Source organism: Misgurnus anguillicaudatus, chromosome 23 (genome assembly GCF_027580225.2).
Source record: "Misgurnus anguillicaudatus chromosome 23, ASM2758022v2, whole genome shotgun sequence".
Taxonomy (NCBI): Eukaryota; Metazoa; Chordata; class Actinopteri; order Cypriniformes; family Cobitidae; genus Misgurnus; species Misgurnus anguillicaudatus.
In genome coordinates this window covers 24288984-24307086 of record NC_073359.2, presented here as the reverse complement: position 1 = coordinate 24307086, position 18103 = coordinate 24288984, and the positions used below count along the sequence as shown (strand labels likewise).

Here is an 18103-nt window from a genome sequence, read left to right as displayed (position 1 = left end):
ACAGCTATTAGCTAAACGCATTCTCGAGACAAAATGGTGTCACGGTCGCATAGAGACTCATACGGATGCAGTTAGCACGTAGCAAACCGCATATGGGCTTCTGAAAACAGCACTAGATGTAATAAATGCAGACATATTCAGTTCAGCACCATGGAGAGCTGCGAGCTAAGAAAGACAAATTCAGCACCACGGAGAGCAACCGGCTTATAATGCATACACATAGCCTGAGAGAGAGATAGTGAAAGAAATAGAGGAGACAGATAGACTTCCACTTACCATCTATTCTATATATTAATAATTCTCCAATTATCTATGGTTTCTTTTCCTGTAAAGCTGCTATGAATCAATGCAACGTTGTCAAAAAGTGTTATATAAATAAATAAAAAGGTCCAGTGTTTTTAGCGGCATCTAGTGGTAAGATTGCCAATTGCATCCAACCTCAATTTCGAAACTAATAGAGAAGCTACAATAGCTGCCGCAGGACAAACACGTCATCGTCTGAGACAACGTATGGAGGAAATAAAGCAGTTTGTCTGTTTAGGGCAACTGCAGAAACATGGCGGCGACTTCCATGTAAGGAGACACGCGGTGTATGTCGAAAAAAAACGTCTCATAGTAATGTAATAAAAACAATACAGTTCATTTTGGACGGTCTTTATACACCACTGATAATATAGTTAAGTATATTATATTGCATTTCTGTCAAGAGATACTTTAATAAGTGTATACACTCCAAACATCATATGCCATCTTGCAATAATATTTCAATATTTTTTACACATACAATAGACATAAGCCATTGTTCCTACCTTCATTCATGGCCTTGCTGATGATCCCTGCGGAAAGAAACAACAATTAAATAAAGTGATAGACTGATACAGAGATCATGTCGAATACTGACCATCATTATATAGTTATAAACTATTAAAAAAATCAACTTATAAAGAAATTGCTTACATACATGTTTAATGTTGAAATGTGTCTATCTAATTGAAGGAAACAGCCTTGAAAACAAGGTATTGTATTGTGAATGTATTATGGTAGATGTTTTCCCTATAAATCAACAATTTGTAAATGCACTTTTTTGAAGAGCCAAACTTAATAATAAAAACAGAACGCATTTGTTGTTAAGGTCCGGGAAACATATGAGTATTCACTTCCCAGCGGCTTGAGTCTCAGCTAGCTAATGCTGCTTTTGATGAGTGATAAACTTTCCAAAAATAAGCCGAAGCCAACTTCCAAACGAATGAAAAGCAATCGCCTTTAAAAGCACACGGTGGTGCCGCCACTGATCTCACGGGCAGGAGCGGTTAGGAAGGATGGCGCGTTTTATCAGCAAAGCTCCAGACTGGACCACATGCCATAGAGATGGATCTATCTCTCACACCATCAGAGAAAAAAGCGAGAGAGGGCGTAAGAGTCAGAACAGGAGACAGGTGGGCTGGACACGCTCTTAGTCTCGGCCGGTCAAACCGAACAGCTCGAGCTATGCCGAATTCATTAAAGTCACAGTTCGTCTAACAGGACTTTAACCCGCTACACTTGCTCCGGAGGAGATGGGATTTTTATCTCCCTGTAAGAGCTTGAGTGACACAGTGTGTAGAAATGCATAAGGATCATGTTTATGTCATTTGCTATGCCCAATATTCTATGAAAGTGCAATATTTGCAACCATGCATGTATTTTTTAACCAAACTGTTGGGTGTAAGCTTATAAACTGCATTTGCCAAACAATGTAAATAAAACGCTGATTCCTTACATATTACGTTAAATAAAAAATTATAAAATATAAATAGCATTTGAGACCACGCAGATCACAAACGCATTCATACCTGTCAAATGCTTAGCAATATATAGTATTTAAGAAGCTTCAAGATCAGTTAGGGAGGCAGCAAACTACAAATTGAATACCACAAAAAAAGAGATTGCCCATTGTCTTTATAAAAGGGGATTATGTAAGCAAAGAAAGACCACTCTAATACTGGAAAGCATCATCTTATCTCAATCTGAATGCAGGCATCTTACATTTACGTTTATGCTTTGCATTACAAGGTATACCATATTTTTACCATATTTTAACTATAGTGTAAAGTAGCACTTACATGATAAGACTTATGAGACTATATTGCTGATGTATGTCTTTGAGACTACATCGCTAACGTACGTCTTTGAGACTATATCGCTGATGTACGTCTTTGAGACTATATCGCTAACGTACATCTTTGAGACTATACCGCTAGCGTATAGTCTCAAAGTGGGGGTGGTGATGGCGCAGTATAGTCTCAAAGTGGGGGTGGTGATGGCACAGTGGATAAGACACTCGCCTTTGGTGTGAGAGACCCGGGCTCGAATCCACTGTGACACCACCATTGTGTCCCTGAGCAAGACACTTAACCCCTAGTTGCTCCAGAAGCGTGTGACCTCTGACATATACAGCAATTGTAAGTCGCTTTGGATAAAAGCGTCAGCTAAATGAATAAGTAAATGAATAAGTAACGTACGTCTTTGAGACTATATCGCTAACATATGTCTTTGAGACTACATCGCTAACTTACGTCTTTGAGACTACATCGCTAACGTGCATCTTTGAGACTATACCGCTAATGTACGTATTTAAGTCTATATCGCTAACGTACGTCTATGAGACTATATCGCTAACATACGTCTTTGAGACTACATCGCTAACGTACGTCTTTGAGACTACATCGCTAACGTATGTCTTTGAGTCTATATCACTAACGTATGTTTTCGAAACTATATCGCCAACGTAGGTTTTTGAGTATATACCGCTAACATAGGTCTTTGAGACTATATCACTAACGTAAGTCTTTGAGCCTATATCGCTAACCTATGTCTTTGAGTCTATATCGCTAACATACGTCTTTGAGACTACATCGCTAACGTACGTCTTTGAGACTACATCGCTAACGTACGTCTTTGAGACTATACCACTAACGTACATCTTTGAGACTACATCGCTAACCTATGTCTTTGAGTCTATATCGCTAACATACGTCTTTGAGACTACATCGCTAACGTACGTCTTTGAGACTACATCGCTAACATACGTCTTTGAGACTACATCGCTAACGTACGTCTTTGAGACTATATCGCTAACGTACGTCTTTGAGACTATATCGCTAACGTACGTCTTTGAGTCTATATCGCTAACGTACGTTTTCGAGACTATATCGCTAACGTACGTCTTTGAGACTACATCGCTAACGTACGTCTTTGAGACTATATCGCTAACGTACGTCTTTGAGACTACATCGCTAACATACGTCTTTGAGACTACATCGCTAACGTACGTCTTTGAGACTATATCGCTAACGTACGTCTTTGAGACTATATCGCTAACGTACGTCTTTGAGTCTATATCGCTAACGTACGTTTTCGAGACTATATCGCCAACGTAGGTTTTTGAGTCTATACCGCTAACGTAGGTCTTTGAGTCTATACCGCTAACGTAGGTCTTTGAGTCTATACCGCTAATGTACGTCTTTGAGCCTATATCGCTAACGTACGTCTTTGAGACTACATCGCTAACGTACGTTTTCGAGACTATATCGCCATGTAGGTCTTTGAGTCTATATCACTAATGTACGTTTTCAAGACTATATCGCCATCGTAGGTCTTTGAGTCTAAACCGCTAATGTACGTCTTTGAGCCTATATCGCTAACGTACGTCTTTGAGGCTACATCGCTAACGTACGTTTTCGAGACTATATCGCCAACGTAGGTCTTTGAGTCTATACCGCTAACGTATGTCTTTAAGACTATATTGTTTACGTACGTCTTTGAGACTACATCGCTAACGTACGTCTTTGAGTCTACATCACTAACGTACGTTTTCGAAACTATATCGCCAACGTAGGTCTTTGAGTATATACCGCTAACGTACATCTTTGAGACTACATCGCTAACATACACCTTTGAGACTATATCGCTAATGTACGTCTTTGAGACTATATCGCTAACGTACGTCTTTGAGACTACATCGCTAACATACGTCTTTGAGACTATATCACTAACGTAAGTCTTTGAGCCTATATCGCTAACCTATGTCTTTGAGACTACATCGCTAACGTGCATCTTTGAGACTATACCGCTAACGTACGTATTTAAGTCTATATCGCTAACGTACGTCAATGAGACTATATCGCTAACATACGTCTTTGAGACTACATCGCTAACGAACGTCTTTGAGACTACATCGCTAACGTACATCTTTGAGACTATATTGCTAACGTACGTCTTTGAGACTACATCGCTAACGTACGTCTTTGAGTCTATATCACTAACATACGTTTTCGAGGCTATATCGCCAACGTAGGTCTTTGAGTCTATACCGCTAATGTACGTCTTTGAGACTACATCGCTAACGTACGTCTTTGAGTCTATATCACTAACATACGTTTTCGAGACTATATCACCAACGTATGTCTTTGAGTCTATACCGCTAACGTACGCCTTTGAGTCTATATCGCCAACGCATGTCTTTGAGACTACATCGCTAACGTACGTCTTTGAGACTATATTGCTAATGTACGTCTTTGAGTCTATATCGCTAACGTCTTTTGTCTTTGAGACTACATCTCTAGCGTACGTCTTACGAAAGATTTCCAATAATACAATGCATTTAAATTGTAAATTATTGCTACTTTGCAGAAATTAAAAATTGTGACAAACGTTATACATTTAAAAAAGCATTGGGTCCAAACATTAAATTAAATTACACCCCAATAGGTTAGGTTTGCCCCATCTGAACCAAGGCTGGGATGAAAATAAAGCAGCATTTTTTAGAGCATAGAAATAATTGTGAATTGAATTAAGCAATTTGTTAGGGTGTCAGTCAGTCTACCAGAGTATCAGAAGTGACAAGAAACTAAAAGTGATATATTCACGGAAAATACAGGTGGTTGGTTGGGTAAAGAATGGACAAACCCAATTGTTGGGTTAAATTACCCTAGAAAATTTCCAAATTTTACCCAACCATGGGTTAAAAATAACCCAGCATTTATTTTTTGGAGTGACAATTTTAGCAACGCATTTGGCAGAAGTCATTGTAATATTTATCCCTAAATCCAAACGAAATCCTTTAAGCCTAAACGCAAACTCAATCGCTCATCTTTCAACTAGTCAACACTACACAGGGAGGTCGATACTCGGACTGCAGACGGCGTAACCATGGTGAGAGATTAGCGGCGTGAAGTGGCCGTTCTAATGAGAGGAGATTAAACTTCACACATGAAAAGCTGTCGGGAGTGAACCTGCTATCTGCTGCCTTCAGCACAGAGAGAGAGAGAGAGAGAGAGAGAGAGAGAGAGAGAGAGAGAGAGAGAGAGAGAGAGAGAGAGAGAGAGAGATCTAGACCAAGAAGCAGAAGCAGATTTAATTTTGACACTTGTTAGTCTGTGTTGACTTCCAATTCGCACAAAATTGAGAAATATTAATTATTATTTTTTTTAGATTATTAATATTTTTTTGAGATGACAGACATAAAGAAAATACATACAGAAATTTATAGAAACAAATCAAATATATTAGAGCTATAAAATGCATTTATACAACAGAACAGCATATTTTTTATCTGTGGCAATTACAATAAATAATCAGATAATGTAAAAAATAATAAAAAACAACACATTCACTTGCAACATAAACTAAAACAAAGCCCACTCAACTCCTAACAAACGTTACGTCTACCACAAAATACATCACTTACAGTAAGGCATTCATATAGTAAGAAACTTTTTGTATCTAATAATATTTAAAATATTTCATATTCCTCAAGCGGCACACAGTTTACCTTTTCGTTCCGAGCGTTTTTTGCGTCTTCTCTTAAATCTCCTACGAACGAGGGAGTAATAGGTGCCCATGTTTTGAGTCCAACTCTGAGACTGAGCCATAATACAAAAACTGTACTCGCTTTCTCTCTTTCTTTCTCTCTCTGCTGATCGGCGGCCAACTTCAGGAGTGAAGAATGAGAACGAGAGACGTGGAGGACATAAAGGGAGGAGGAAAGTGTTTTGTATTTATGAAGAAAGGGGTGGGGCTGTCTGGACTGTTATATGGGTGCCGGTGGGATGCAACCAGGTGTGAACTCCACTAATCCTTTTACACTAACACAAACATACTTACATAGAGGTTCCTGTTGCCAGTTGTTGTTTTTTTAAGTATCAACATAGTCTCATAACATTGGGAGAAATCGAAAAAATGGGACAATTATTAAAATACATTAACTCATTCCCCACCAGCCTTTTTTTAAAGTTGCCTGCTAGCATTTTTTGTGATTTTTACTAAATGTTTCACAAAATCCCTTCCAGGAAAATTTTCTTCTAAATATATAAACATACAAATATATCAAACCCTGACAAAAAAAGTGATTCACTCAATTTTCATAGAATTTAAGCTATAATGAAACAAAAATCAAATTTTGTTTTTGTTTAAATGTTGCTTAAATAAATTGATTGCAACCACTTACCTTAAAAAAATTTAGTAAATTGAATGAATATTTTTTCAGTGTGCTTTCAAACAAATAAACTAACAAAATGAGGAAAAAAGTTTCATCCTATATCTTCATTTGTTCTCTTTTTATAACCTCTTTAATATGGGTAGGTTTCTTCAAAAATACCAAATTTTGAGCAAAAGCTGAAAAAATTGCATTTTTGTAAAGGAATTTTAGATTCAGAACGATGATCAAAACATACACGGAGTTAAAAATTAATTTAAATTAGCTTCAGTTTTTTATAAATTGGGTAAGAGCTTCATTTAGTGGATAATAGCGGAATTACAGACTAACGTAAAAACTCATCAGAAAAGCGTCATTGGCAGGGAAATGTTTTCTCTTAATTGACGAGATAACTCGTCAATGGCGGGGAAAGAGTTAAAATTTTATGCATTCTGACATAATGAGACAGTTTAAATGTTGGTTTCCTCATGCTAAACAGTTTTTCTGTGCCAGATGCACTTTGCCAGAGTTCATACAACTTTCAGAAAGTTTTTTTTAATGTTACAATCTTGCTTTATTTCTTTTATGGGCAATTTCAGTGCAGGAAGTACAGTGGAAGTCCTTATATGGGCACTTTAACTGGAATAGCGCACACACACACCAACCAAGAGCTGACACAAAATCAACCTCACCAAAGAAGTGTGTTGTTGTTTGTGAGAGAAATTTAAGCTAACATGACATAAGCAGAAACAGCGTGTGTTATGTGACCATTAAGAGTATGGAGCTGTAAAATTAATGTAGATTGTAAAATAATCTGAACTTGTGTAAATTTGATGAGTTCATATTAAAATTGTGCATGCAAAATTGATTATCAAAAGAGTTCTGGGCTTTTTTTAGTATATCATCTATTTTAAAAATACTTTGTTAATAAAATTAAACTTTTCTAATAAAGGAATATAAAAAATGCCTCAAATATATTTCTGTCAACAAGTAATTTCGAGCATTTAAAAACACATCTTCAGATTTAAAGATTTTTAAGATAATGAGAAACATTTCATTTAAGTGTTTCCAAACGTTTGATCACTATAAGACCCAAAAATGTATAATGACAGACAAAAAATTAATTCATTTAAGGGTTAATTTAGCTACTACCAGTCATTTGATGTATTTATATGAATTAATAATGTAGTATTTTTGTCATTCTTAAGAAACTTGACTAACATCACTATGAGATGATGTAATTTAGAAAATAGCAATGTATTAAATAATCATCTTTTTGTATTAAGAAAGTCATATAGGTTTATGCAAACTCTTTATTGAAGTCTCATTATCAATCCTGTGGCTCCCTCTAGTGGACTCTGTGTGTGTGTCAGGTCATAATACACACCTGTATGTTCTCTTCACTGCTTTTATTCAGCTGCTCAGTGTGTTGAGTGACCTGAAATAAAATAAGGTAGTTTTAATTGAACCATTCATAGTTCATAAACATTACTTTCAACAATCGCAGGAGAATCCAAAAAGTTATTGATATTAAAACACATATATTTGACGCACAAAACCAGTCATAAGTAGCACTGGTATATTTGTAGAAATAGCCAACAATATATTGTGGGTCAAAATTATAGTTTTTTACCAAAAACTATTAGGATATTAAGTAAAGATAGAGTTCCATTAAGATATATTTTGTAAATTTCCTACTGCAAATATATAAAAATGTATTTATTATTAATAATATGTGTTGCTAAAGACTTCATTTGGACAACATTAAAGGTGATATTCTCAATATTTAGATTTTTTGCACCCTCCGATTTCAGATTTTCAAACCTCGGCCAAACATTGTCATATCCTAATAAATGGAAATCCCATTAAGAATCAATTTTTGTTATTTACCCTTAGGACTGGTTTTGTGGTCCAGGATCACATATTGCAACACCCTAAACTAGCCAGTAGATGGGAGTATAAAGACATCTCACTAAAGTATAATGTGCATGCCACACACAGCCAGCAGATGGCTGTGTACACAGACTAAACCATCATATACTGTATCTCACATTGATGTCAAATCAGGTGAAGGTTCATTTAGACGGGGTCAAAATAATACTTTTAATTTAAAGGGCACCTATTATGGCCTTTTTATAAGATGTAATATAAGTCTCAGGTGTGCCCAGAATGTGTCTGTGAAGTTTCAGCTCAAAATGCCCCTTAGATCATTTATTATAGCATGTCCAAAATGCCCCTATTTGGGTGGGAGCAGAAACAAAGTTTTAATGTCTTTACCTTTAAATGCAAATGAGCTACAGCTCCTCACTTCCTTACAATCAGACAGTGAGCGATTTCAGTTAAAATAGATCTGATAAATACAGTCTAAGACAATAGTATCTAGTGGACAGAGTACAACTCACTGAGGGTGGAAACTATAGTAATGCAAAACTGTTAGTGGGTGGGGCTTTATCAATGTGACCTCACATTGATAACTGCATGTCTAATGAGACTGCTTTGGTTTAATTAGAGATTAAAATACAAGGAGTGGGTGGATTTTTTTCATAGTATTGTGGTTGTATTCACACTGCCAACACACATTATGTCCTAAAACCTTGTAAAAGTGGATTTTGCATAATAGGTGCCCTTTATAACGGCAGCAACATTATTTCATTATTACGTTATTAATTTATTGATATAAACTGCTTTAGCAATCTTCTGAATGCATTACATGCCAATAAAGAGAGTATATAAAGCACTTTCTGCTTACTTTTTCCATGCATGCATCTTACATTAACAAATGTGTTACTTTTAAAAATGTATAAAACAAGAATATGGTAATCATTCATTACCTTGAAATGACTTGATTTGATACCAACACTGTACTGTGGTACCACCAGTAGGGATGGGCATTCGATTAAATTTTTTTAGTCGATTGTCGGGAGAATTAACGATCGACTATCGATTAATCATTAATATTTTTATAATAAAAAATAATTATTTAACTTTTATAATTCAAAAATGTTGAATACAAAAATACAGCGTGTTTTCCTCCATGAGACCTTTATTACAAGATCAACTTGTGGCAAACAGTTAAACTACATTTAGTTAGACAAACGGAACATGAAACGGCGCTTGAATATGCGGTGCTCTTAAGCAGTGGAACCTGCAGCTGCGAGCCGCATTCTTAAAAAGAGACCTCATTTGTTCCAAAAAATCATGACCTCTTCATGATTCTTTTTTTGAAATCAAAACAGAAGGTCACAGATAACGGAGTATGGTGTCAAATATTGCACCCTGGTGGTAAAATGTTGAATTGCTGCCACACAGTGAAATTCATTTAATTGCTTCAAGACACACGCTACGCTAGGCAACGCAACCTGCATTAGATAAAAAAAGTATTCGATTAATCAATAACAAATTAACGTAATCGACTAAATTCTTAACAATCAATTATCGATCGTCGATTAATCATGCCCATCCCTAACCACCAGTGTATTTTTTTGTTGTTGTTACTTATTTTAGAAAAACACATGGGTTAGATCATATATCTGACCACAATAAGATGAATATATATCAAAACTTCAAAGCAAAAAGTTACTGTTACAGATCTTTTTACACTTGAGAAATTATTTGAGACAGAAAACATCAATGAATCTGTTAAAGTGACGCTGGCCCCCGACCTTACATCAACCTGATCTCAGCCACCGAGAGCTTAGCAGTAACTGTAGTATTCCCATAAGATTCATTCTAATACAGTGATGAAGATGAAGTAATACAGTATGAGCATACCAGAAAAGAGCATCAAATACATACGTCAGGAAGATACTGATAAAGAAACGATTAGGGCTGAAACGATTCATCGAGTTACTCGATTTACTCGATTCAAAAAATTCCTCGAGGCAAAAATTCTGCCTCGAAGCCTCGTTAAATTCCTATGACGCGCACTACACGCGCCGAGATCTGATTCACACGGACCGTTGTTCAATGTTCAGGAAGCACATCATAGCGCGTGGTACATTTTGAATTTAGTTGGCGCGATGGCGGAGCGAATATGTCCATAAACGGCAGAGAGAGACTGTCTAAAGTTTGGGATCATTACATTCAGCATCTGAACTGAAAACATCCACTGCTGTTTCACCAAGCGTCGATGAAACAAGGTAACGTAGCTTCCGCTGATTTTAATCCCATACTGTATTTGTAGCGATGTAGTTATGCGGTTTGACTAGATATGATGTTTAGCTTTGATGTTTTTAAGTAGTAAACGTATTCACGTTCAATTGCAGGAGAGTATAGATTAAAAAAGAACCCCTTCACACACACGCATGCACTACAGGTGTGTGTACCAAAAAACGGCACCACAGTGCCCATATATGGGCAACTTGTAATCTGACATATTTTGTTCAATAATAATAATCTCTGTCTTATTGGAGTTTAGCATAAGGAAGTTATTCTCTCTCACGCGAGTCAGACCGATTGCGCAATGCATCACATATGCTTAAACTTTTATGTAGCCACGCAACAATAATTTCAGCATGCATTCACTGTATACAGCGGGACGTGATGTTGTGATTTTTCGAACGGATTCTTAACCTAAAATGCACCGCAATGCAAGTGATGCAAACCAAATGCAGCGTTCTATTGAAAAGTAATGTATGTATTTCTGCAGTACCAAAATGCAATGAAGCAACTGAACGTCTGACTGGGGTGACACTCTTCCTCACGCACAGAGCGCGCGTGCACACACACAAACACAAACACAAGTGCATGTGCGCGCATACACACAGGTTGTTACCATAGCAAATAGGCTCACCCCAGAAATGATATATTATATGTTAAAAGCCTAATGGTAAATGCTGCAGGTGTAGAAATGTACATAAACCAGATATTTACTTTGATGTCAGGGCTAGATTACAGCATGAAACCTGTTGTGCATATTAATAAATTAAAGTGTTTGATTGTTGGCACTGGCACTTATAAACACTAAATGGGTAAAAAATTGAAATAAATAGGCTTATTTCTTGGAGCCAAATACCTCTGGTTTTATTAGAAATAAAAGCCAAATGCTTGAAGATTTTACAGCCAAGTCATTTTCGTTATGCATTATTTGTTTTGGTTGTTTAAAAACACACAAAAAAATTATCCGATTACTCGATTAATCGATCGATTCAGTGCTAGATTAATCGATTACAAAAAGAATCGATAGCTGCAGCCCTAGAAACGATTGATATAAAGAAAGCTTAGCTTTAGACAAAAGTGCTTGTGTTAGTTTAAACTAAAAGGAACATAAAGAGGAAATGAAAGAAATGAGAGAGAAGGAGAAGGAGAAGAAAAAGAAAAAGAAGAAGGAGGAGGAGAAGAGGAAGGAGAGGAAAGAGATGAAGACGAAGAAGGAGAAAGAGAAGGAGAAGAAGATGAGGAGAAGAAGAAGAAGGAGTAAAAGAAGGAGGAGGAGGAAGAGGAGGAGGAGAAGAAAGAGTAGAAGGAGAAGAAGAGTAAGGAAAAGGAGAAGTAGTGGGAGAAAAAGGAGATGAAGAATAATTATAAGAAGAAGAAGAAGGAGGAGGAGGAGAAGAAAGAGGAGGAGAAGAAGAAGGAGGAGGAGACAAAGCGGGAGAAGAATGAGAAGGAGGAGGAGAAGAAGAAGCAGAAGAAGAAGGAGAAGACGAAGAAGGACAAGGAGGAGGAGGAGAAGAAGAAGAAGGAAAAGAAGGAGAAGAAGGAGGAGAAGGAGGAGAAGGAGTAGAAGGAGTAGAAGGAGTAGAGGAAGGAAAAGGAGAAGTAGTTGGAGAAAAAAAAAGACGAAGAAGAATAATAAGAAGGAGGAGAAGATGAAGGAGGAGGAGGAGGAGGAGAAGAAGAAGAAGAAGGAGGAGGAGAAGATGAAGAAAAATGAGAAGGAGGAGGAGGAAAAGAAGGAGATGAAGAAGAAGAAGTAGGAGGAGAAGGAGGAGAGGAAGGAAAAAGAGAAGTAGTTGGAGAAAAAGGAGACGAAAAAGAATAATAAAAAAGAGGAGAAGAAGAAGGAGTAGAAGGAGAAGAGGAAGGAAAAGGAGAAGTAGTTGGAGAAAAAGAGAAGATGAAGGAGGAGGAGGAGGAAGAGGAGAAGAAGGAGGAGAAGATGAAGAAGAGAAGAGAAGAATGAGAAGGAGGAGGAGAAGGAGGAGGAAAAGAAGGAGATGAAGAAGAAGAAGAAGGAGGAGGAGAAGGAGGAGAGGAAGGAAAAAGAGAAGTAGTTGGAGAAAAAGAAGACGAAGAGAACAATAAGGAGGAGAAGAAGAAGGAGACAAAGAAGAATAATAAGAAGGAAGAGAAGAACAAGAAGAAGGAGGAGGAGGAAAAGAAGGAGAAGAAGGAGAAGAAGGAGGAGAAGATGAAGACGGAAAAGAATGAGAAGGAGGAGGAGAAGGAGGAGGAGGAAAAGAAGGAGATGAAGAAGAAGAAGAAGAAGAAGAAGGAGGGGAAGGAGGAGAGGAAGGAAAAAGAGAAGTAGTTGGAGAAAAAGGAGACAAAGAAGAATAATAAGAAAGAGGAGAAGAAGAAGAAGAAGGAGGAGAAGACAAAGAGGGAGAACAATGAGAAGGAGAAGGAGGAGAAGATGAAGACGGAAAAGAATGAGAAGGAGGAGGAGAAGGAGGAGGAGGAAAAGAAGGAGATGAAGAAGAAGAATAAGGAGGAGAGGAAGGACAAAGAGAAGTAGTTGGAGAAAAAGGAGATGAAGAAGAATAATAAGAAAGAGGAGAAGAAGAAGGAGAAGGTGAAGGTGAAGGAGGAGAAGACAAAGAGGTAGAAGAATGAGAAGGAGAAGGAGAGGAGGAAAAGAAGGAGATGAAGAAGAAGAAGGAGAAGAGAAAGGAAAAGAAGTCGTTTTAGAAAAAGGAGACAAAGAAGAATAATAAGAAGGAAGAGAAGAACAAGAAGAAGGAGGAGGAGAAGAAGAAGGAGGAGGAGAAGATGAAGAGGGAGAAAAATGATAAGGAGGACAAGAAGAAGAAGGAGAAGAAGAAGAAGAAGGAGAAGTAGGAGAAGAAGGAGTTGAAGAAGAAGGAGCAGAAGAAGAAAGATGAGGATGAGGAGAATGAGAATGTGAAGAACGAGTTGGAGGAGGAGACAAAGAAGGAGGTGAAGGAGTAGAAAAAGAAGGAGACGAAGAAGAAGGAGGAGGGAGAAGAAGGAGGAGGAGGAGGAGAAGAAGAAGGATGAGAAGGAGGAGGAGAAGAAGAAGGAGTCGAAGGAGAAGAAAAAAGAGGATGAGGAGTAGAACAAGGACAAGAAGAAGAAGAAGAAGAAAAGGAAGGAGAATAAGGGAAAGGAGAAGAAGATGAAGGAGAAGAAGGAGAATGAGGAGGAAAAGGAGAAGAAAAAGAAGAAATTGTTTCAAGTCATTAAGCATTTCACATATTGCAATATGCAAGGAAAAAATAAATAAATAAAAAATGATCACAATGTGAGTCCCACTAATATCGTATCTGTATATGGAAATCAAACCCATGACCTTTGTGCTGCTAATGCAATGCTCTACCAGTTGAGCTGCAGGAACACTAAATCAGAACAGATCTATAACGTTTACTGACAAAGATTTCAGATAATAACTTGCAGTATGTGCCAACAAAAGCCTTGTAAACCAATGAGAATTAATGAAAAGCTGCTTTGAAATGTCTTCAAAACACACCGCTGCCTTTAAGTGAGGCCACACACCCAATAAAACACCACCTGCTGCGATAAGACCCCCATACACACACACACGTACACAGAGACGATTGATCCTGTCCTGACATGCCTTTTACACTCAGGAGTCAAAACTTAGTCTATAATGAATAAACTACACACTGTAAAAAGGAAATTTTCATTTAATAGTACAGAATGAAAGATTCATCTTCCGGCTGCCATTGGTTGGGCAAACGGCTAGCTCCGCCTTTAACCACCACATTATTGATTGAGTCAATCTATACTTACATTAACTAATGCATTTGGCAGATGCTTTCATCCAAAGTGACTTAAAGTGCTATACATTTAATTATTATGTATGTTGCCTGGTAATTAACCCATGACCTTTGTTTTGCTAATGCAAGGCTCAACCAACTGAGCTAAGTTCAAGAGCTTGTGAGAGTCAAATATCTACAATTCGATCTGGCTTTCAAATGTTAAGAATTTGTGACCCTGGACCACAAAACCAATCATAAGGGTCAATTTTTTAAAATTGAGATTGATAAATAATCTAAAAGCTGAATAAATAAAATTTTAATTGATCAATTTCAATTTTGATCAATACACAAATATACCCGTGTGACCCATGACTTTTGTGCTCCATGGGTCACATTTCATGTTTCTGAAATCATTTATAAAAAAGAAAGTGCTAAAACCAGTCGGCTGTTGCCAATCAATTTTTACGACTTCTCACCTCATCTGCCCGGGTTACGGCCGTCGCTCGTTTAACATTCACAGTTGAGCTAAAAATAAAAGCTGTGGTATCCCATTGTGCAGCTCGCAATTTAACTGCGCCAATCACACACAAATCTCATTCCCGAAACTTTTATAAGCTACTAAAACAATCGATGAAAGCAAAGACCTCATTTTGAATTTAATAAACGGTTTGCAAATGTACAGTATGATTGTTTGTGTGTAAGCAACAAACAACATCAATTTTATGCAATAACTAAATAAGTATAATTTTGCAGGGAAAAGAAGTTGATAATGATAATGAATGACATATAATAATAAAATAATAAAAAACATAGCTATTATGGTTATATTTCAGACAAAACTTGATTTCTGATTTACTAAAAATTTACTGGATTTTGGTTCTCTGACATGGAAATATTTATAATTAAAAAATCTAATAAATAAAAAGCTTCAGTGCATGTTATACTATAAACATTTACAGTAAAGAAACGTGGTATTTGGTGATCATTGGAAAATGTAGAGACAATAATAATGAATATAAATGTGTCCAAGAAAAAAATTCTCATCCTCCGCAACAATTTTCAATAATTGTTTAAGCCCTCAAGGAACTAACATTTCCCCCAAAAAAAAATTGTTGGAAGGGACATAATTGACTGTGACACTTAAGATGGCTACCAGGTAAGCAGTTCTTATTTTTCTCTCCAGATAAAAGTAGAAATTTTGTTTGTCATAGTACCTAGACAACTTTTTAGTTCTCATTACCGAAACATGAGTTTGTAAATGCATATTTAATGTTGTGGTAATGATAATTTTTTATAATGATAATCTACAAAATGTAAATAATTCTATAGGAAATATTTTTAAATGCTCTAATGGTTATATTAAGATCAGACCTTAATATGTGCAAAAAAATGGCTTCAAGGGTTTTTTTTAAAAAAATCTGATGCTGGACACCATTTAAGTCTGGATTTCGTGAGAATCACCCAGCTGGGGTAGATATTTTCAGTGAGTTTTTTTTCTTACAGATTATTATTATGACTAAGCATGCAACAAAAATGGCTCAGATTAAGTAAACATATTGAAAAAGTGACAAACTAGTAACTAAAACAAGATGTGACCATAAAACCTCGCTGAAACCCTACGGCAACACAAAATTTATATATACTCACAAACTAATTGACAAACAGAACACAGGTGGACACCATTAGAAAAGACAACAACAGAGCCATGCAAAAAATAAATATTCAAAATAAAAGTCATAGATTTAACCTTAATAAAAGACAAAGCAACACTAATGAGGTACGTTTTTTTAATCATCACAGGTTAAAATGGACTACTGTTAGTATTTTGTACTAAAATATTTTTATTATGAAGATCAAATATTACTAGAATTTAAATGCACAAACTACATGAATTAATTTGTCAAAAGTTTATCCATATACATATGGTTAGTTATTATTTATTTATACACACACTTTGTTTTTTTGAACTAAACAAGATTGTACATGTTTTATATTTCACAGTATGACTTTTGTTTGTGCTAATTTGTTTATTTTTGTTTGCTTTTTTAAATCAACCATACCACGTCCTTGCTTCCCTCATTTCTTGCAGTATTCCCACTCGCCCGGGCAAAGGTTTTAGTTTGTTTTACTAAACAAACCATGATTGGAATTTAAACAAAAAACAAAATCAAACCTGGAGCTTTGACAAATATATTTACAGGTACCAACAACCTCCTGAGACCCAGCAAAGAGGTTTGGGAATTATTTTTACCTCAGTATAATACTGAAATATGTAAAAATTTTATCCTATAAATTATTAACATAGCATCTTTTTAGATTAAACCAGGGCTAAATACCAGATATATTAGTAATACAGTTAGTTAGGACAGCTGCCCCATTCAAAGGAGCACATCTAGCAAAAAGTCAGTCAGTATTTTTTTTAATGCTAATTTTTAAACCAAATAAAACATTAAGGCTGTGATGCATTTGATTGAATACGGTTAAACAAGATCTGTTGCATTAAGGTTTAAGACAAACGTTACATCGTATGTCTTCAGATTTAGATGATGAACGATAAAATTGACCATTAATTACATTCTGTCTCTTATTTGATGCGTGCATATGAATGCATTGGTAAAACGCAAGTACTAAATGCAAATACACGGTATTTTGACGTAAATAATGATAAAAAAAATACTTACAGCAGGTTGTTGGATTTTTACACGAATCCGGACAAACAAAATGACTCCAATGAAGCGCAAAATAAGAAATAAAAGGAAAGTAAAAGACTATGTCGTAAAGATGTCCTAACGCGTGCAGAGCATCATCTCATGTCGTACAATGAATCACGTCGCGTCGCGTGCTTTCGTCTGCGATACAGAATAAAGCAATGTAGCGGAGGACAAACCACATACACGACACCTGATTGGCCAGTGAGTGGGCGGGATCTTATACCATCTGACGTTTGATTGGTGGATTAGAGTTTGACAGGCCGTGCGATCGCGCTGATTGGTTAAAAGGACAGTTGACGGTTTTATTCATAGTGAGAAATTTACAGATTTGCAAAGCTGTCAAGTGTACGTACAACAAATGAAAAAAAAAGAGAAATAATAAATATATATAAATACATTTTAGATTATAGTACAATGTAATACACATGTAAGTATTTGGACAAAAAACGCAATTAAAATTGTATGAACGTAAATTATATAGCCTAAATAGACCTGAAGTAAAAAATACTGTGGTATAATTTAGTATTTACTATAGTAAACTGTAGCAAATTGTATTATACTCTGATAATCGCTACATTTTAGTAATGTATACTGTAGCATTCTGTAGTATTAATTAATAAACTAGTAAAAACTGTAGTATACCATAGTAAACATTAAATTTAAAAACACTATAGCATCTAGAATAAAGATTTTTACAGTATTCTACAGTATTTTTTCATGTACACATGGCATTTATTTACATTTATGCACAAGTTTAGTAATTACATTACATTTTCAATTCATTAAATACAAATTAAAACCTATTAAAATATTATACATTAAGCTGTGGCTAAAGTGCCCAAATACATGGGGCTGGGGCAACTGTATATATGTTTATATTACAAAAGAGTATACTGCTACATGTACTGTAAAAAAATTGCTGTAATTATGCAGCTGGTTGCCAGTAACTTACTGTAGAAGAAAAAGTCTAAAAATGTTTCATGTTCATTTAACTTTGAACAAACTGTTGCCAGTAAATGTAAAATCTACAATAT

The 18103-nt window shown here is 36.0% G+C and overlaps 1 protein-coding gene across 2 annotated transcripts in view; it reads right to left on the bottom strand.

Moving 5' to 3' along the window:
- Positions 1 to 17227, bottom strand: part of adarb1a (adenosine deaminase RNA specific B1a) — a 35734-nt gene extending 18507 nt beyond the window's left edge. The window contains exons 1-3 of one of the 2 annotated variants that reach the window (XM_073861486.1): positions 17040 to 17227; positions 7842 to 7892; positions 810 to 836 (exon numbers count right to left, since the gene is read on the bottom strand). In XM_073861486.1, coding sequence (XP_073717587.1) covers positions 810 to 819 — 10 coding nt within the window. In that variant the 5' untranslated portion in view covers positions 820 to 836; positions 7842 to 7892; positions 17040 to 17227. Of the gene's footprint in view, positions 1 to 809; positions 837 to 5812; positions 6234 to 7841; positions 7893 to 17039 lie in introns of those variants that run through there. The other variant, XM_073861485.1, reaches the window with a different exon arrangement.
- Positions 17228 to 18103: the final 876 nt, after the last annotated feature.